The sequence below is a fragment of the Ambystoma mexicanum genome, chromosome 2q, assembly GCF_040938575.1.
Source record: "Ambystoma mexicanum isolate Mex_15411 chromosome 2q, UKY_AmexF1_1, whole genome shotgun sequence".
NCBI lineage: Eukaryota > Metazoa > Chordata > Amphibia > Caudata > Ambystomatidae > Ambystoma > Ambystoma mexicanum.
In genome coordinates, this window is record NC_090924.1 from 977019056 (window position 1) to 977039778 (window position 20723).

Here is a 20723-nt window from a genome sequence, read left to right on the forward strand (position 1 = left end):
CTCTCCAACCTAGGGACTGCTCAGAATCTGACGAACTATATATTTTTCACCAAAAACTCACCCAAGATAACTCTAAAAAGCAAGAACATTATTCTGCCAAAAATCTTTTGAACACTGCAGCCTCTCAAGTTAACAGTTTTCAAACCAACACGCCCCTGTAGAATACAGGATGGCGAGCTCCACAAATCATAAGCACAGTTGAGAAGGGAGGGAATTATCAAAAGGCACACTGCACAACAGTTTTTTCACGCAAATAGAGATTACAGTAGTTCTATTGTTATTATTGTTGTTTTCACAAAATAAGAGCCCAGATAACAGATCCTCTAGCTGAGAAGGCACTATGCTCCCGCAGAGTCCCAGGTAAGCGTTACAGGGCCCGACGCCACGGCCGGTTCAATCCTGCTCGGACGTCGAGGAGCCGCTTTGGGGACCCTGGCGACAACGATGTCCTCCTCCGAAGGCCTTGGAACGGCCCCTGTTGCTCTCCTGGGCCGAAGAGCGGGAGGGTTGACAGAAAAACGAGGCACCTCCACTGAAACCTTTGGAGGATCCATGGAATTTGCTGCATGAGGTCCGAAAGGACGGCCGTCGCTGTTGAATCGTGCTCAAGGCACGAGCCGTCTCCGTGTCAGTCTTGATGGCCTGGAGAGACTCATCCATGGCCTTCCCGAACAAATTTTCCCCGTCTAAGGGCATGTCCAACACACTCGACTGAACGTCCCGACGAAAATTGGTGACTTTCAGCCAGCCCCATCGACAAAGGCAAATGCTGTTGCCCATTTGGCGGAACCCTGTGTCGGCGATGTCCGTGGCCACCGTGATGGTGTGGTCCGACGCCACCTCGCCTTCCTGCAGAATGTCCAAAGCTTCCGACCTCTTGACATCGGAAAGGAAGTCCTTGAAGGGAGCGATCTTGAACCACAGCTCCCGGTCGTAGCGGGCCACAATGTCGAGAGCATTGGCGGTCTTGATGGTCGTCGCCGACGATGAGATAACTCGTCGCTCCATGGCATCCAACTTCTTCCCCACACTGTGCGGGGGTGGGGGGATGGAGGCCGCCAAAGAGGAGGAGGAGCCTGAAGACTTCTTCGTGGCTGCTGCCGAAACCACAGAGTCCGGCGATGGTTGGGTCTGCAAGCACTTGGGCGCAGAGTCCGGCACCCTGTACTTCTTATCGTAACAGTCCCTCTTCGCCGGGGCCATGGAAGGGTTCTTCATGAGGGCCAGCGCCTCGTCCCAAATGTCATCCACAAGTGGGACCAAAAGGACAGTCTTCCTCTTGGCCTTGCGGCGCTGGTATATAGTAAACCTTGCCCGGATGGTCCGACTTCCTCTTTGATGGAGATCCCGAGCGCTGGCTGGTGACCGAAGCCGCTGGAGATGCTGTAATTGCCCTGGCCGCCAAGGAGCCCGTCTCAACGGCGCTCCCGGTGACAGTGGACTCGCGGTGCTTGGCCTTTTGTTGGGCCCCTGTGGGAGGGGCACCGTCAAAGGTCTTAGACGACCGCTCAGTTTTCTTGGTAGCAGGGGAGGCATGCTGCTGAGACCCACCCAGAGCAAGGGCCTTGGCCTGTAGCCACTCCTTGAGCTGCTGATTCCGATCCTTCAGCGTGCGGGAAACCATCCCCTGACAAAATGCACAGTCCTCTTCCACGTGCGTTGGGTCCGGGTACAGGCAGTAGAGACACTTGGAATGCTTGTCGTCTGAGAAGATATTCCGCAAGCCGCAGTCAGAACAAATCTTGAAAAGGGGAGCCGAATCCTTCTTTTCCTCCGACATGTCCACGCAGCGTTGGCCTTGAAGAAACTTCTGGAATCCTCCACGAAGAAACTCGACGAAATTCACCCTTGAGGGGCGCTGAAGAATCCAAAAAAACGGGTCCCTGTAAATCGGAAGGTAGATCGATGGAGCGCGAAGCTCGATTGACCGAAAAAATAGAGTAAACTCTTTCAAAAAGCGCAAAACGCAGTAAAAGCTCTAGAGCTAAGCACAAGGACTCCCAACACTTGAACTTGCGGTAAAAATCTGAAGATGGCTGCCAGAGGAGGGGCTTAGGTAGAGGGCAGTCATTGGCTGTGGGCAGTATGACCCAGAGACCAGTGATTGGTTGTTAGGAGAAAGACAGTTCAGAAATGAAACTGATTTTTTTTTCTTTACCAAGGATTCCCAGCCTGACGACAGGGAATATTCATGAGCATGTGAATCCATGCCAGACCCCATGCTGGAGAATATTTGTTTCATCTTGGGATTCTGATGGGAATTCCCTTGTGATTTATGGAAAAACTGGTACCCATGGTTTGCTCAACAGTACCCCCAGCCAACTGCCATTTTTGTCCTATCCTATGTCTCGACTAAGACTTTAGAGAAGAGGGATGTGTGACTGTGCAGGAAGCCTAGGTCGCACAGCATGCAAGTGCATGTGCTGCAGACCCAAGCCTTGGCACCTGCATGTTCAGAAGTTTCCCAACATGTGGATGTCCTGAAAAGATGGCAATGCTGCATAAACATTACACTGTGTTGTACTACATGCCCGTGACACAGGCATATACAGGAAGGAGCTGTGGAAAATGTAATAATTCATATCATTATTATTAGGGTGTTTATTGAGCACAGACTTGCCTTTGGGAAGCAACAGGGTGCTTTACAAGTCATAGGAGGAAGGACACACTTAGGGAAACAGAGATACAAGGGAGTGGGATTTTAACAGTGAGGGAGGACAGGCAATTTGGCAGCAGGTGATCTACAAGCAACTAGGGGAGGAAAATGGGGGAGAAGATCCCCAGTCCCAGGTTAGGTTGGCAGTGGAGGGGGTGTGGACCTCATTGTTGGGAGGAGACATTCCTTGAAGAGGAGGGTCTTGAGCTCCTTCCTGAAATGTAGAAGCGAGGTGGTGACTAAGTGAGCAGGCATGCCGTCAGTAAGTAACATGTTCGGCTGTTAACATGACAATGCCTGGCAAAGCATCAACATCTATTATTATTTACGTAAGCAAGAGTACTGGGAAGCATTAGCTAAAGCGCTATGTAGGTAGACCCAACAAGGAACAACAAATTTATGGAGCGAAAACCATTAAAGCAAAAAACCGACTTTGAAATATTTTCTCCCCGTCAACTTTCAATTATTGAAGATATGGTGGCTATAAACAGCTAAAGACAAATGTAAAAAGTTACTTACAAGTAATGTTCCAAAACTGACGAGAAACTCTTCTGTTACAATTTGTGTACGGAATACCTAGTCAAAATAGAATTTAACACATCAGCATGAATTTTATAAAATGCTTTACATCGATTTTTCTCAGAAAAACATGAAACAGATGTTTCCTAAGTTAGATATTGCCTCTGGCAGAGTAGGCCTTTTTACTGATGCCTAAACTGCCAGCGGCCTTTACATTAACATTGCTTCAATATATTTTATTTAGACATGCTGTGGTCTACTCTTTGGACAAATAAATGCTGACAGTTAAGCCATATTAACAACGTGCCTTCATGGCTCCAAATATGTACTTTGATGGCTTTCTGGTAAATGCTAAACTAAACTGTGCTAAAGTGGACTACTCTGGTCTACCGGATTACCAGCTTGATCGCGTCTGAAATTAGAAAATTTTAACTTAGTTGGTGGATTGTGGTCCAACACAAAAAGAAAATGCTTGCCAGTTGCGCAAAAACCTTCCCTGGGGGAGTCGGGTTTGAAATCCTTTGCAAAAGCCTTCCCGTCTGTTATGGAGGTTTGTAAGGAAAATGGACTGGTATTGTAGTCAGTAGATCAGATCCCTCCCATCAACCAAGTCAACTAAGCAGCCTATCATGAGCTACATTACATTTCCCTTTGGGGCAATACAGTTGGAGTGCGGGTGCTAGGTTCTGGTAAAGAGATATATACATATATTAATTAATTAGTACCTGGGATGTCACCAAATGAAGCACAATTGGTGTCATGGGAAGGCATACTTTGAGCTGCTTAGCTTGAATCGTTGATGGGTGCTTACGTCCTGACACAGTAGCTAAGGCACCAAGAACATCACCTGTAAGAGAAAGGGCACGTACATTTGTACCGCTGAGACAAAAGAAACAATCTTTCAGTCATATCACAGAAATTAAGACATTATTCAGTCGTTTAGATAACAATGATTCAATCTATAAAGATGTACAAAAGCTTGATTGAATTCATACACCCTTTACTGGTATCTAAACACAAAAGCCAGTAGAATTCAGAATACACGGATGGCGGGTCAATGCTTCAAACTGCCTTGCTGACACACAGAGATGTTCCCCTTGACAAAGGCACAGGGAAAGAGAGCCAATCTGGATAACCGAGAAATGCCTCTATTCCGCTGAGTTCAACATGAATAGAAAGTAATTTCAGATGAACTGGAAATGAGTATCAAGAATTTCTAAACAAAAGTTGTAGAAGTATGAGCAGTGCACAAGTGACACGGACCATGCGGTATTGGCGGAAATGCATGACAATAACATAGAACTTTATGACAGATTCCTATCCCTTTTAAGCACTCTAATAGGTGTCACTATTACCCAATGTAATGGTACTAAATGTGTCGACCTCAGAAGGAAGAGAGGCCTAGCCAGATTCTAACCTTTTTTTATTTTATTTTTTATTGTCATTTGGTTTATAAAATGTAAACCTTTCACATACAAAACAAAGAAACTTATGGCATACATATACTGAAACATACTCTTACAGTTGCACCTAAGATAAAAAGCTAAGACCAGAAATAACAAAGCAAACATATGAAATATAAAAAGGAACGCATACATACTAATGCAATCTACCTTAGTTCTTCCATAATCTTGAACACCTCTATAAAAAAAACTATGCAATGCCAAAATCAATGACACACTATCTTCCCACATCAAACTTGACCAAATAATTTCTCCCAACCAGAGCTCATCCTCTGATGCTACCATTTTGAAATGATCTTTTTTATTGTTGAACATTCTAAGACAAAATGCCTAAGTGTTTATGGAGTGTGTGGACACTTGCAACGTCTACAATTCAAAGTCAGATTCGATTCAGTCTGATTCCAGCAGCCCAAATGTTCCAGAGTGGGCAGCTGGTTTAAGTGAAAACGCAGGTAAAAACAGCAAACCTTATTACAGGGAAAGAGATGCATTTAATTTGGTAAAGCATCTCTTCTCCTTGAAAATCTTGCATATTCTTTATAAAATTGAAAGGAATTTAAACTGTCAATAGTTATAGACCAGTCCAGAATGAATAATTTAGACTTTGTTTTAGTTCAGTACAAGTTCCTCTGCTGATGATTGGATGTCATATAAAAGCTTGATCGCCTTCTCTTTAAACAAATGTACAGATGGCAGGGACTGTGTTTTTAAATATTTCAACAAGATCCAAATACAGTGAATTTGCTGGAGGTTGTGTAGCAAAACAGTCGTCTCCATAAGACCCAGTATTGCAGCAAGATCAAGCCCAACTTGTGTCTAATGACTACATTTGGGATCGATTTAGACAAGCCCAAGGTTTCCTTCCAGATTATGCTCTCTAAGGAATTTAGATACAGGCCCAAATCCAACAGTCATATCCAGACTGTAGAGGAATGACGGTACCACTTTGGGAAAGTAGAATCGCATTAATACGAGATGCAATAACTTGCACAATTGTTTATATACTCTTTTTTGCTGGTATATCAATGGCCGGGATTTGGCTCTCAAAGAGCTCTGCCACTCGGCGATTGATTTACTATTGTTCATATTTTACCCCACATATCTGATAGCAAGAACTCTTTCCAACCATTGCTCTCCCACCTTCCAATACATAGTTCTTGGTCTGTTTTTGGTAGTAAAAGTTACTATTTTTGATTTGTCTGCGTTCACCAGAAGATTATTTTCAGTAGCATAGTGGAAAAAAAGGTTGAGCGTCCTCTGCAAACCGATTAGTGTTTTATTGAAAAATATCAGATCATCAGCAAAAGCCAACCAGTCAAGCTTAAGATGACACAGCCTGACTGGATAGGTAATGCCTGATGACCATAGTCCGCTAGTGTCTGAGATGTAAGCCTTAAAGAGGGCAGGGGCCAAGACACAGCCCTGCTTGAGGCCAACATAGGTCTTAACTGTTCCGGTCGCCATGTCCCCTCTTGTCAACCTCACCCTAATGGAGGTACCATCATGCAAAGCTGCCAGGAGTTACACCAGCTTCAAAGTTACACCCCACATTATTAATGTTTACCCTGTCAAAGGCAATGCTCATATCTAAAGATGCCATAAATGTAATGTTCATAGGGCCTTTTTTAACAGCCGCTTGAAAAGGTGCTATAATCATGGCGTTGAGAGCAGTGCCCAAACATGGTCTAAAACTCACCAGAAAACGTGTAATAATCCGCAGATACGACAGCCAACTATTTCGGTCTCTCAAATTGTATTCACTCAAGGATGCTAAATTAGCTGGGGTGACACAATTTTATGATAAGATTGTGGGGTTGATAGAGCCTGTAGTTTGTCAATGATACGTAGATTACATTGTATGGGCTGTATCAAAAACAAAGGTGTCAAGGGTGCCTGGCCGGGACGACTTGGCTCCTGTTGTCATCAAGAACGATCCAGATCTTTGGGTTGGACCCCTTCTGGCCTTGTTTAGGTCAAATTATGCCACTTAATCTTTACCAACGACATGGCTGGAATCAATGATTCTCCCAATTTTAAATGATCCAAATAATTACAGGCCGATCACTCTACTGGATGCGTCAAGAAACATCCTTTTTCACTCTAGAGCCACCAACCTTAAGTCTAGTAAGAGCCCAACAATCAGCCGTATTGCAGTTCTTAAGCATTTCTAGAATTTTCTGATTGTCATTAATATGTATCTGTAATAATGTGATGTAATTTTTCCTGTGGATTCCAAATGTACACTAATGCATCAGCTGCGTAGAGGGAGATGATCTGCGGTTCAGCTGTCAACTGGACCCCACAATGTCTGTGTTTGACTTTTATTAAGTCTGCCAAGGGTTAAATTATAATGGCAAATATTAGAGGCGACAGGGGGAAACCTTGACGGGTGCCACGACCCATCATAAATAGTCACAAGAGTAGTAGCCCATTCGTATTAACCCTGGCCGCTGGAGCAGCATAAAGGAGGTGTAAGGCCTTGAGGAACTCCTGACCGAACCCGCACTTTGACAATACAGCGTATATGAACCGCCAAGAGATGGAGTCGAATGCCTTTTGAATATCTAATGTGGCTGCTAACACATGAGTCTTAGGGTCAATCTGCGTCAGCATATTAAAGAGGCGCCGAAGGTTAAGTGCCGTCGATCTACCAGGGATGAATCCCGATTGATCAGGATGGACAATGAACGGCATAACTGGAGGAGGTATGGGGCAAGAGTTTCCTTGTACACTTATACAATTCAGCAGTTAGGCCATCCGTAACCGGGGACTTCCCAGTTGGCAGATGTTCAATTGAATTAGTAAAGTCAACTATCAAGATTGGGAGATCCAGGAGGGCTTTGGTGTCTTATGATATTTGACTGAGTGGGTCAGAAACCAGTCAATCTCTTCCCACGTACATGTGTCTTTGTTGGTGTAGAGGTCCTGATAGAACCCTGCGAAAACCATGTCAATGGCCACAGGTGTGTGGACCAGGTCACCTGATGTGTCCCATACGAGTAGGATACAGCCAGTGCAGCCTTCCTGCCGTGCCATACAAGCAAGCAGCCTGCAAGGTATATCCCCCTCTCCATATTTCCTAGTGGCCATAGGAGTATTACAACATTTTACTTTGCACTCTGAATGGATTCTAAAGGTATCTAATGCCTCTTTAGTCTGTGCAAGTGTGGTTGCGGGGTGGTCACCAATCAATTCCCGCTCTAGTTCACGCTGTTTATTCTCCCATTGTGTTATACTATATCGAATTGCCTTGAGGACACTAAATTCTGTCGACATCGCGATCCCCACCGAAAGTAAACATTAAAGGCTTCCCAGACTGTACTAGGCGAGGGCACTGATCCTACATTCTAGTGTACGTGGTCGTCGATGGTGGATGTAAATGCAACATCCTGCAGGACTAGTGGTTTAAAGCGCCAGATGCTGCGAGGCCTAGCGAGCGTAGGCCGTGTCAGGGAGATACTAACTGGAGAATGGTCAGAGTAGGTGAGAGGAAGCATGGCAACATCCCTGACCCCACCAAGCCATGTGTTAGAGATAATTCACATGTCAATGCGGGAGAGGGAGTCATGGATGGAGGAGTACAAAGTATATGCGCGGTCAGAAGTATGTAGTGCTCACCAAGCAACCACGAATTCTAGGGAGTTCATACCTTCTTTGATAGTGGAGGCGGCTCGGGTGGGGGCTCTGTGAGTGCATGTGGATCTAATTCCAGGTCTAGGATGGTGTTAAAATCTCCCCCCCCCACAAAATAGGGACCAGTGGATACTGAGCTAGTTCATGTAAAATATCCACATAAATTTAAGGGTTGTTCACACTGGGACCATATACATTTATCAACAGCATCTCCCTGCCTGCAAGAGTCCCATACACCAAAACATATCTGCCCAGTGTGTCCGCTCTTGTGTGGCTGCATTGAAATGGGATAGATCGATGTATCAATATCATAACCCCCTTGGACTATGAGGAGTAGGATCTATAGAATCGATTCTTCCCCCAGTTTCTGGCAAATCCATCGCAAATTGGTGAGAGGGCATGTGTTTCTTGTAAATACAGGATTTGGACCTTATGTGTCTCAACATGCAGGTGTATTTTCTGTTTAATTGAGTGACCCAGGCCCCGGAGATTCCAACGTAGGCCAGTTATATCTCCCATCTGGATGCAAGTAGATCTACATTGCCCACCCTCGCAGTGTCTAGATCAAGCCCTTCCCTCGCTGTCAGTCTGCCCCTCCCACCCATCTCTCCATTGTATGTGAGCGTTGTGCGTGTCAAGTGCAATTTAACCAACTTTAATAACCCCAACCATCCCTGCAACCCCCAGCCTCACTCCACTAGAAACTTGGGAGATGCATTCCCACATATACCACCCCAACTTATCAACGCAACATTGCATGGGGGAAGCCACCACTCAGACCCACCGGTTCAACTTAGGACTTAGGTACAGATCGAAGGATAACCAACATATATCAGTTGAAGTCATGTGTATCTTGTTTGAGCACAACATCAAGACTCCTTGCTCACGAGCTGCAGGAAGAAGCGCATCACGGTCACTGTAATTGAGGATGCGGGCAATGACTGGTCGTGGAGGCGCACCGGGTCTGGGCTTAGGTGCCAGGGATCTGTGGCCTGCACTATTGCAAATTGTGGCGATAATGTTGGATTACCGAGGAATGGGAGTAGGATAGACTATCCACTGCTCCAGTGATGTTTTCGTGTTCCTTTCGGTAACGCCAATGATGCTAATGTTATTACAGCGGGAGCGTGACTCAAGGTGGTTGTTGTTCTTCTCCATCTGCAGCACCCGCCTGGACAGAGTGGGAAGCTAACTTCTCATTGTGGACACATCGTCCTCCACAGTGCCCACGAGCGTTTCAGTCTCCGCTAGCCGATGCTCTTTCTTGTCGATGCACGTTTTTATAGAGTAAATGGAGCTGGTCATGTCATCAAGTTTGCTGTGCACCTTGGTGAACCCCTCTTGCATGCACGCCATCATGCATTTAGTTTCGGTGGGTTCCATTGGGAATGCTGCCGCCTCTCTGTGGACGATACACCATCTGTCGATTGCTTGGGGCGGATTTGGTATATTCATTTATGGAGCATTGATTTTTGGCACTCTCTGGCAGGCTCAAACGGTGGAATGGGATGCCATGCCGCCAACAATGAGATTGCCGTAGAGCTCTCAGCACAGAAGATGGGCTATGTAGCCGATGTGATGTACTGTAGCAGAATAACAGTAGTGGTCCAGAGTGCTCTGATATTCCGTTGGGAGTGTTAAAGGCAGCACAGTTCCGTGTTCGCCGATTGCCCGTGTAGATAGTCCGGTATTTGGGGGCTGGTGGGGCCTTACAAAGTGTGATAGGCAGAGGTTTTATGGTAGCACAGTTTAATTCAGGCTTGGAGTGGAGCTCCTCAATCTCGAGTACCAGTGGTGCAGCAATGTGCCACCCGGTGACTGCCCCCAGGGCACAGGCTGGATTATGTGGTTGGCGTAATATGCAGCACCTGATAGGCAATGATGGTCCAGTTAGGGGTCCGCCGCTGCTGGGACAGGCCAGTGTCATGAGAGACCTGTCCAATGCTCCATGTAATGGTCTGGGGAGGCGGGCCGCCTTAAGAGTTTAATTAGCTGGGTAGACAAGATCAGGAGAAGAGTGGAGCCAGATAGCAGGCCTGAGGCTGAGAAGGTTGCTAAAGAAATGGCTCCTGGCAGATGAGTGAGTGGACAAGCGCATCTCGCCTCATGCTAGACTGCACCTACCTCTACCGGCCCTTGCAGACCAACCATCCCCGCCGGTCTCGCCTGTCCAGATGGTGCGCAGCGATAGGGATTGAGTGTCTTGTCAGCGCAGCAGAGCTCCGGTGTCCCTCAGCATGTCCTCCCCTGTGACGGCAGGGGAGCCGCAGTGATTTTGGACAGCAGATCCGTGTAGGTGCGCCTCTGGGCATGAAGGAACCGCCGCAGTTGGCACTGCGATTCTGGTCCCGTAACTTGGTGCCGGGACCGCGTATTAGCCACCAGGGAACGATCCAGGCAACAGCGCACAACACAGCAGATAACAATCCCCAGGGGGGGAGGAGAGAATCAGCAGGGCTCAGGTGTATCAAGGCAAGCCGTACCAGTAATGTTGGTTGTGTTGGCCGGTCGTTACAGCCTGCCGAGGCATAACAGATGCGTAGTGCGCGCTGGGGTGTCTGGTCCTTGCTCTAAGCTCCATGATCTTTGATCTAGACTGGAATGGACCGGAGTCCCACTAGAGACGTCGGAAGCACAATATTTGCGTCAAGTTACTGCAGGATTAATGGAAGCAGGAGAACTTTCGTCCCCATCGACTGCAGGCTTGGGAGCTCTAAGCTAGAGATGCCATCTTGGTCACAGTGCAACAGCGCTCCATGGGCATTAATTCTAAGCCATTTGTCACAGGTTGTTGTTGGGTGTCACTGAGACCCCCCGTCTTAAATACCAGACTCCACTCTTGGCGAGTCAAACACACTGGAGAAGCACTCAAATCGGTAAAACATTTTACTAAGACTGTAGGACTATTTGTTGTTTGTCTAATCTAGATGGGTGTTTGTTCATCTCTGTTTGGCATTGTCATATTTAGATTATCTATGTCCAAATCAAGAGCCAAGCCTTCAATTTACATTTTCATCCATTATTTTTGGTGCTGCTAACTTAATCCAACAAGGGCTGTATTTTATAATTGGATATTTCAATCTTTTTTTAATTATCTTGAACAATGTCCTTAATGATGTCGTATAATATTAATAATGTCTCAAGAACCAAGTGTAGGGCTGAAAGAGAAGGCGGGCCCAGTCTTTCCACATTAGGCAGTACATGCGAGTCGCAACTCATTTGGCTGTTTCTGGGAGTAAAGAATCATTTGTGCTTGTGGTTTTTAAAGATGTCTTTCTCAGCTGGACTTGTGTATCCCAATCCAACACACCTCCTTGATTTAACACCTCAGGTGGGATACCATTCGCAGTGTAATCAAGCCCGCTTTTATCACCAAGATCACCCATTTCCCTACACAGACGCAAAAATGATTCATCGAGGACAATTGAATTATCCTGGTTCTTGTAAATGACAGTATCCGTCCTGACTCCTAATAGGCAGGCATTGATAGGAAACACACCAGGAGCTGTTGTCACAGTTGTTGCAGTTAATCTGTCACCAGTATCAATATTTTCAGTTAAAGAATTTTAATGAGGAGCGACAACATCAACAGACACCTCAATAGGTGCAGAAGATGCAAGGTGATTTTGATTAATTATGACAGTTCCAGTGCGGACATCTGTGAATATGTTTGTGGTCTCACATCCAGAAACTGATGTTGTAAGGTGGGTCAAAGGACTATGCTGGTCATACACTACCTCTGGTACTTGACAAAATGAAGTGATTTGTATCCGTTTGTTTGTTTTAGGTTTGGAATTCCCCGCCCCCCCCTTAGCCAACGGATCTTGGTTGGTTAATGCCACCAAGGTAGTCAAAGGGGTTTCAGAGGTTCTATTTATACCACTTTCTTATAAATCTACCAATTTACAGATTCAAGGCAAAACTGCCCCTAATATGTAGGAACAATTTCAGATGAGGAAAAAGCAAGTCGCAAGCGATATCTCAGACTAAATGATCACAGTATAACTTTTTTAAAGCGGCAGGTGAGTTAAATGTAAACGCTTTCAGTCCCTCTTGCCAATAGCGCCGGGCTCCTTGTTCGAGTCGTTCAATTTCTCCACTGGAAAAGAAACTTCTGTCACCAGCAGAGATAAAATCCAGGAAGCCTCAGCTTCAAATGTGAATTAAAACTCATGCGACCCAGAACAATTTGGTCTGTCCTTATGAGATTTGAAGGCGGCAGTCAGGATACTTGTGACCTAGATCCTCAAGTCACAAGCCTACATGAACACAGGAACACTCAGCCTCACTCACACAGATGTGAAGGGGTAAGCACTTAACCCACTATGCTACTAGTTAGAAGTATTCATCGGACCAAGGTTTTAGCCCCAAAGACAGTAAGGGTCAGGAAAGGATAGTGGCAGAGGTATGTGGCATGTCATTCAAGGGGAAGGGGTATACCTTTTGATTTTGGGAGAAATGGTGGCGCTTTAGCTTCACCTTGTGGAAAAACATTGCTACAGAGATGAGAGAGATGACTAAGGTTGTCATGAAGATTATTTGGCTGGCATGGCAACTAGCACTGCTTTTGGAGATGGAGGAAATATGTACCAGTAATGTTCTTTCTATGGATTTTTCTCCCAAAGATTGCACCGGAACACAAAAGGCGAGGGAGGAAAGCAATGAACGAAACCTTTCAAAAACTGCCATCACACAAACGGGAACGAAGGAACCCTGTTCTGGCGTCCTCTTAAAAATTGACAGTGGGCCGCCAGAGAACCCTTCACTGTGCCTACTTGTAGATCCTGATTTAGCTAGGGCCAAATAAAACTCCATCACCAATGAAGGGGGGCTTGATGTGGGGTCCACTCCTCTCACCTTGCACCAGATCACAAAATGTTTCCATCTGCACGCATAACGTGACCTAATGGAAGCTCTGCGTGCAGCCAACAGCACCTCTAGTACCTCTTGATAGAGGTTCCACTCTTCTTATTTGTATTTGTATTTATATAGGGTTTTACTCCAAAGCGCTACACATTATAACAAGATACAAAGTAGATTATAACAGTAGAAGCAATTATAAAACATGAGTCAAACCAACAAAACAGTGACTAGAGCAATTAGCCTGTAAAGGAAACGACAGGTGAGTGTAATAGGAGAGGAAGTAGGTAGGGAGAGGTAAGCAGGGGAGAGACATGTGGGGGAGAGATAGAGCGGTTTCAGGGTGGGGAATGGAGAAGAAGAGATTTCCAGGAAGCACGGAAGGAGGAAAAGGTGGGGATGGAGCAGATAGAGAGAGGTAGGGAGTTCCAATGTAGGAGGGCTAGAAGCTGAAAGGAGTGAAAGCGAGAAGAGGCACATGGGGGCGCGGGAACAGAGAGTAGAAAAAGGTCAGCAGAACGGAGGGAGCGGGAAGGGGTGTAGAATGATAGGAGAGAGGAGAGATAAGGGGGAGCAAGGTCATGAAGAGATTTAAAGACAAGACAGAGGAAATTAAATTTGAGTTGGGAATGAAAGGGAAGCCAGCCAAGGTAAGAGAGCAAGGAGGAAATGGAGTCATGAGAAGCAAGTAGACAGAGGGTACGGATAGCAGAGTGGTAGAGGGATTTAAGGGGGGGCAAGATGAGAGGCAGGGAGTCCAAAGAGGATAGAAGAGCAAAAGAAGAGGCGAGAGAAGATGAGGGAAGAGATTAACAGTTTAGTGGCGTGGAAGGTGAGAGAGGAGTGCACTTTACGAATGTTAAAGAGGTGGTAGCGACAGGCGTGAGAGGTAAGTGAGATATGGTGGGAAAAGGAGAGGGAGGAGTCAAAGTGGATGCCTAGATTGCGAGCGTGGTCAGAGATGGGAAGATTAGAGGAGGGAAAGTGAATAGAAGGAGGAGGAGAGGGAGGGGGGAATAGTGTTGGAGGGAAAGAATAGGACTTCAGTTATATCAGTGTTGAGAGAGAGAAAATGGGAAGACATCCAGTTTTTCTTACCTAAGCCTCTCAAGAGCCACGCATGCAGGAGATAGTCCACCTTACCCAGGAGGGTGCAAGCGCCTCAGGCCAAGCAAGGGCAATGCAGGTTCCCTCTGGCAGGTATATGCAAGGGAGGAGAGAGGCAGCGTTGACTCCCACTGCGCCCCAGAAGCCTCTTTGAGCTCTCTCCAGATACTTCACCAGGGATCGCTGCTGCACCACCAGTCCCAATGACTTGGCTGTGAGCTTAGAGTCCATACATTTTTCTAGGGACTCAATGGCCTTGGATGCAAAAAGATGTTCCCTATCAAAGGCCATGTCAAGCAATTTTCCTTGGACATTCAGGGAACCCTGACCCCCCGAAGGTACGCCGACCTGCACAAGACTGCAGGAGTGCCCATCGCACAACCCATGCAGTCACTCGCGTCCAAACCTGTTCGGAGCGCATGGCAGGCCATTTGCTTTCCGACAACCACTATGTCGAGGAAACCAGCTTTGACTTCCCCCTCTGGCAGGTGGTCAGGTGCCTCTGAAATAGTACACCAGAGATTGTGGGAGAACTTAGAGGATGTACACGAGGCATTTGCTGCCTTCAGGGCAATACTCCCCAAGGCAAAGACCTTTACCAAGGTGTCGACTTTCTTCCGACTGCCTGGCAGTTGGAAGATTCGATTTCGACGTGGAGGGACTAGACATCACAGTTCGGGACCCATGTGAGATCACACAACCACCCCTTTCCATAGGTGGGTTCCTGTTCTTCCACCTCAGGAGAATACAACATTTGGATATAATACAACCCATATTTACGAAGGATACAAGGCATTTACTCGGCACTGCCCTCCACAATCCATCTAATACACCCACCGGCGAATGCTCCACCTTAAATGCCCCCACTTCAGACATAATCTTAAGGACCCCTTCTCAAAAACTCACCAATTTGGTGCAGCTCCAAAACATGTGCATATGGTTCTCATTTTGGAAACAACACCTTAAACATACATAAGAGTCATTATGATACATTGCACTCAATCTCTCAGGTATGTAATACAATCTGTTCAGTAGTTTGAACTGCATAAGTTTAAATCTGGCATTCAATGACACATTTCTGGTGAGAAGACATATTTTCTTCCGTTGGTGATCAGTTAACAACATGCCCAAATTGTCCACGCACTGGGTTCTAGTGCTGGGTACAGGGTATTGCCCCTTACTCAATACCATGTTATACAGTGTAGAAAGTAATTTAACGGCAGCCCGTAAAAATTCCGTAGAATTAACAATGAGCGCAAGCTGCGCACATTCGGGAGGTTCAGAAGGGTAATCATCACACCATGCCGCTACAGCTGCCCGAACTCTATAATATTGCATCAGGTTCAGTGCAGTACTTCCTGCAATCCGTGACCAATCAGAGTGTAAGAAATTCCCCCTATGGAAATCTGTCAGCCAGTGGCCGAAAGGCCAGTCCTCCCAACGGGTTGCCAGAGATCCACACCACGTACGACCCAGACCCGGGAATTTGCATAGGGGAAACTAGGTATAGTATGGCTGGATAGTGCCGGTTCTGACCAAGATTGTATGACAGGTGCCCACCGTAGCCAACACCAGATCATTATGGGCCGTCGTCCCTGTAACTTGTGATCTATAATCAAAATTTCTAGGGTCTGCCTCCCTTGCTGCAAGTTCCTCCAGTCTAACATGAGGTGGTTGAAAGTCGCCTCCGTACCAGTAGGTGGCAAACTGGGCCTGGGCTGCCAGCCAGTAAACCTCGAAAATGCGGCACCATGAAACCTCCCCTGTCATATGGAAGCACAATGTCTGTCCACCAGGCCATATAGGTACGTTAACAAATGTATATAATAGATTGGGAAGGAGAATCATCTTTACCAGCGCCAGTCTGCCAGCCAGTGTAATGGGAAGCAACCTCCACCATGCCAATTTAACATCTACTTATTGTTATTGCGCTAGATTATTTTCTTGTAAAAGGGAGGCTTTATCCCTGGTCACCACTACCCCTAGATATGTTATTATATTTGGGGCCCAGTGTAGAGGATATTCATCAATAGGTTCTCTCATGCACTCACTTAGGGGAAAGATATCTGACTTTGTGTAATTTATCACAAAGCATGAGAATTCACCCACATGCGTGATGTCTCGAATGAACGGGTCAAGGTTTGTCTGAGGGTGTCTAATGTACAAAAGGACATCGTCCGCATACAAATAAATGATTTCTTGAGTTAGTCTTATACTGCGTGGTATATGACGGTCCTGGATAAGGTCCGCCATGGACTCGATGGCCTGTGCAAACAATATAGGAGACAAAGGGCAGCCCTGCCAGGTGTCACTTCCTAACACAATTAATTTGGAGAGGCCCGAATTCATACTAAACCTAGCCAATGGGAGGGCATACAGGAGACTAATATATCGGAGCATCTCGGTCCCCAGACCCATCTTCTCGAGTACTAAGAACAAGTATTTCCACAAGACCATATCAAATGCCTTATGGGCATCAAATCTCACCACCACCGCCTCAGCCGTCGTGTTCAATCTGGCCAGCATGTTAAATAAACACTGAATATTAAGTGACGTGGACCTGCCAGGAACAAAACCGGCCTGATCTCTATGGATCATGTGGGGCAGTAAAGGGAGCAGGCAGTTCGCCAATGTTTTAGCATACATTTCCAAGTCCACGTTCATCAATGAGAGGGGACGGTAAGAACCACACTCATTAGCTGGCTTGTTTGGCTTGAGAAGAACAAGTTACTTCTTACCTTGTAACGTTCTTTCGACGGGATGTTCCTCCGACGTATTCCCTATCTTAGATATCTCTTTCCAGCTTTGCTGGCCTCGGAAATTTTTTCTCTAGAGGGCGCTGCGCGTCGACGTCCGCTGAGTCGATGTCCCTCGACAGCCGTCGTATCGACGTCGACGTCACCCTGCCTATAAAGGCCGCGTGCAGCATCCGTTGCTCAGTTCTGTTTTGTAGCCCACAATAATTATTTGTGGACTACACTAATCACCCTGAAGGAGCGTAAGCTGCAACAACAAGGGAAGTAGTACTGTGGGGATGGATGGGAGGGTCGATAAGGAATACGTCGGAGGAACATCCCATCGAAAGAACGTTACAAGGTAAGAAGTAACTTGTTCTTCGAAGGGATTGTGTCCTCCGACGTATTCCCTATCTTAGATAGGCTCCCATAGCAGTATTCTGTTATTGGAGGTGGGAGTACTGACTTCATGCTTCCACTTATTGATGAATAGAGTGCAATACTGCCCTTCCAAACCTAGTTTCCTGACTGGAGGAGGAATCCAATTTGTAAAACCGTGTAAAGGTATGGACGGACGACCATGTGGCAGCCGCACATATGTCTCTAACCGGCACTCCTCTTTTGAGGGCCGATGAAGCTGCGATACCTCTGGTCGAATGAGCCCTAAGATTTTGAGGGGACTCTTTTCCTGCCAGTTTATAACATTCCAAAATGGCTAAAATGATCCATCTGGAAATGGTCTGCTTAGTTATCGGTAACCCCAGCTTGTGACCTGTGCAACCTACAAACAGCTGGTCTGCTTGTCTTATCCTAGCCAGTCTACTAATGTAAAAACTTAAAGCCCTTCTTGGGTCCAGCCTGTGTAACCTCTCTTCCTCTTTCCCCGGATGGGGAAGAGGATAGAAAGATGGAAGGGTAATCTTCTGTGTGATATGAAATTCAGAAACCACCTTTGGGAGGAAATTAGGCTTCACTTGCAGAACAACTTTGTCTTTGTGAAAGATTGTATAAGGGGGTTTACAAGAAAGAGCTTGTAACTCGCTCACCCTTCTAGCAGATGTAAGTGCTACTAATAAAACAGTCTTAAGGGTAAGAAATCTTAACGAACAAGAGTGAAGTGGTTCGAAAGGTGTGCCCATCAGGAAAGTTAGGACTAAATTTAAATCCCATAGGGGAACCTGGAATGGTCTTGGGGGATAAACGTTAGTTAACCCCTTTAGAAACTGTATTACTAAGGGTAATTTGAAATAGGATGGTTCTTCCGCAGTGCGCTTAAAGATGGATAGCGCTGCGAGATAGCCCTTGATAGTGCCAACTTGAAGGCCTGAATTCGCTAAATAAAGTAGGAAGGACAAAACCATTGGTGTACCACATGAAAAGGGATCGATATTCTTTTCCCTACACCAGCTGCAAAATCTGTTCCAACGGCAGCGGTATAAAGATTTTGTTGCTGGCCTTCTTGCCGAAAGCAACACCTCCATAACGTCATCAGGGAGGTCCCAATCCTTGTACCTCAGCCTTTCAGAAGCCAAGCGTGAAGGTTGAGGGTTTTGATGTCTGGATGGAGAACCTGACCTCCCTTCTGTGAGAGCAGATTCTCTCTGAGTGGAAGTCGAATTGGAGGGCAGATGGACAAGTCTAGAAGGTCCGGGTACCACGTTCTCCTGGCCCAATCCGGGGCAATTAGGATCATGGTTTTCCGGAATCTTCTCAACCTCCTGATCATTTGAGGAATGACAGGAACCGGTGGAAACGCGTACAGGAGCGGAAACTCCCAGTCCACTATGAACGCGTCTCCCAGAGCTCCTCTCGGGGGAAATTCCCTTGAACAGAACAGATCGCATTTCCTGTTGACACTGGTGGCGAACAGATCCACCTGAGGGGTTCCCCAAAGGGCGAAGATCTCTTGAAGGACTTCCTGAGCTAGTTCCCACTTGTGGGAGACTGTGCTCTGCCTGCTCAGAGCATCCGCTGTCAAGTTCTTCTCTCCGGCTAGGTGAACTGCCGATAGAGAGATTCCTTCTTGGATTGCCCAAAACCAGAGCTGCATCGCCTCTCTGCACAGAGGTAGTGATCCTACGCCTCCTCTTTTGTTGAGGTAATGCATGGCCACTGTGTTGTCCGTCATTATCAGGACATTCTTTCCTTGTACAGATGGCAGAAAAGCCTTCAGCGCAAGTCTGATGGCCCTCAGCTCTAACAGGTTGATATGTAGTCTGGACTCCGATGGAGACCAACGACCGCTGATGGTCAAGTCGTTGGCGTGGGCTCCCCACCCCGTGAGTGAGGCATCCGTGACTACTGTTATCTCTGGCCAGGGTTGCCAAAACTGCTCTCCTTTCAGAATGTTCTCCTGACAGGCCCACCACTGAAGGTCTCGAGCCACCCTGTCGGGAACCTGAAGAAGATCTGTCATTCTCCCTGAGAATTGTGACCACTGAGTTCTCAGTGCCCACTGGAGGGATCTCATTCTCAGGCGAGCCTCTGGCACTAGGAAAATGCAGGATGCCATGAGGCCTAGCAACCTCAAAAAGTCGAAGGCTGGGAGACGTTGGGCATTTTGAAACTTGGTGACCATCTGGAGAATATCTTGAGCCCTCACCTCTGGTGGCGAGGCTTTTCCCAGGGAAGTGTCCAGGATCGCTCCGATGAACTGGAGTCTCTGCGATGGTATCATTTGTGACTTCTTTAAATTGAGGGAGAAGCCCAGTCTGTGAAGGGAGTGGCAAACATGATCTAGATGGATCTGAGCTTGTTCCGAAGATACAGCTCTGATCAACCAATCGTCCAGGTAGGGGTGGACGTGAATTCCTTCCCTCCTTAGACTTGCAGCCACTACCGACATTAACTTGGTGAAGACCCTCGGGGTGGAGGTCAGCCCAAATGGCAACACTCGAAATTGATAATGAGAGTTGCTAATTGCGAACCTCAGGTATTTCCTGTGTTTGAGATGGATTGGCACATGGAAATAAGCGTCCTGAAGGTCCAGAGATACCAACCAGTCCTGGAACTGAAGGGCCTGAAGGATCTGAGAAAGAGTTACCATCTTGAATTTGTCTTTCCTGAGGAATTTGTTCAATTCTCGCAAGTCCAAGATGGGTCTCAGTCCTCCGTCTTTCTTTGGAATGAGAAAGTAAGGGGAGTACCAGCCCTTGTTCCTCTCCGCTACAGGTACCGGTTCTATGGCACCTTTCTCTAGCAGGTCTAAAATTTCCTGCAAGAGGAACGGGTCTGGAGCTTTTTGAGAGCTGATCCCCGGTGGATGACTCTGAGGTATGTGTAGGAGAGGCAGGCAGTAACCTTGTGCAACTGTCTCCAATGCCCAAGCATCTGACGTGATAGCCTGCCATTCCGCCAGATGTTGAGTTAACCTGCCTCCTACAGGTGTCTTGTGAGGGAAGTCCTCAGAGTGGTTTAAGGGGCGGCTGATGCAGATGCCGATGGTAAAGAGGCACCTGCTGTTGCTGCGGCTTTTGAATATCTACCCCGTCCACCTCGGGTAGTTCTTCTTTGTCCCCTTTGAGCCGGTCGTCCTCTACCTCTTCCGAATGCGGAGTAGAAGTGAAAGGACTTGCCACTCGCAGAGGTTCCTGTGGGACGAAAGGGTGTCTGACGGATTGCAGCGCCTAGGGATTTTGCTGCTGCCTTTGATGTTTGCAGTTTTTCTAAACTGTCATCGGCCTTTTTCCCAAACAAAGACGAGCCATCAAATGGCATATTCAAGAGCCTGGCTTGCACATCTGGGGCAAA

The 20723-nt window shown here is 46.8% G+C and overlaps 1 protein-coding gene across 2 annotated transcripts in view; it reads right to left on the reverse strand.

Moving 5' to 3' along the window:
- ULK4 (unc-51 like kinase 4) overlaps positions 1 to 20723 on the reverse strand; it is a 2742936-nt gene that overhangs the window by 1462021 nt on the left and 1260192 nt on the right. For both annotated transcript variants that reach the window (XM_069648276.1, XM_069648275.1), the window contains exons 24-25: positions 3901 to 4022; positions 3176 to 3232 (exon numbers count right to left, since the gene is read on the reverse strand). In XM_069648276.1, coding sequence (XP_069504377.1) covers positions 3176 to 3232; positions 3901 to 4022 — 179 coding nt within the window. The remainder of the gene's footprint in view (positions 1 to 3175; positions 3233 to 3900; positions 4023 to 20723) is intronic.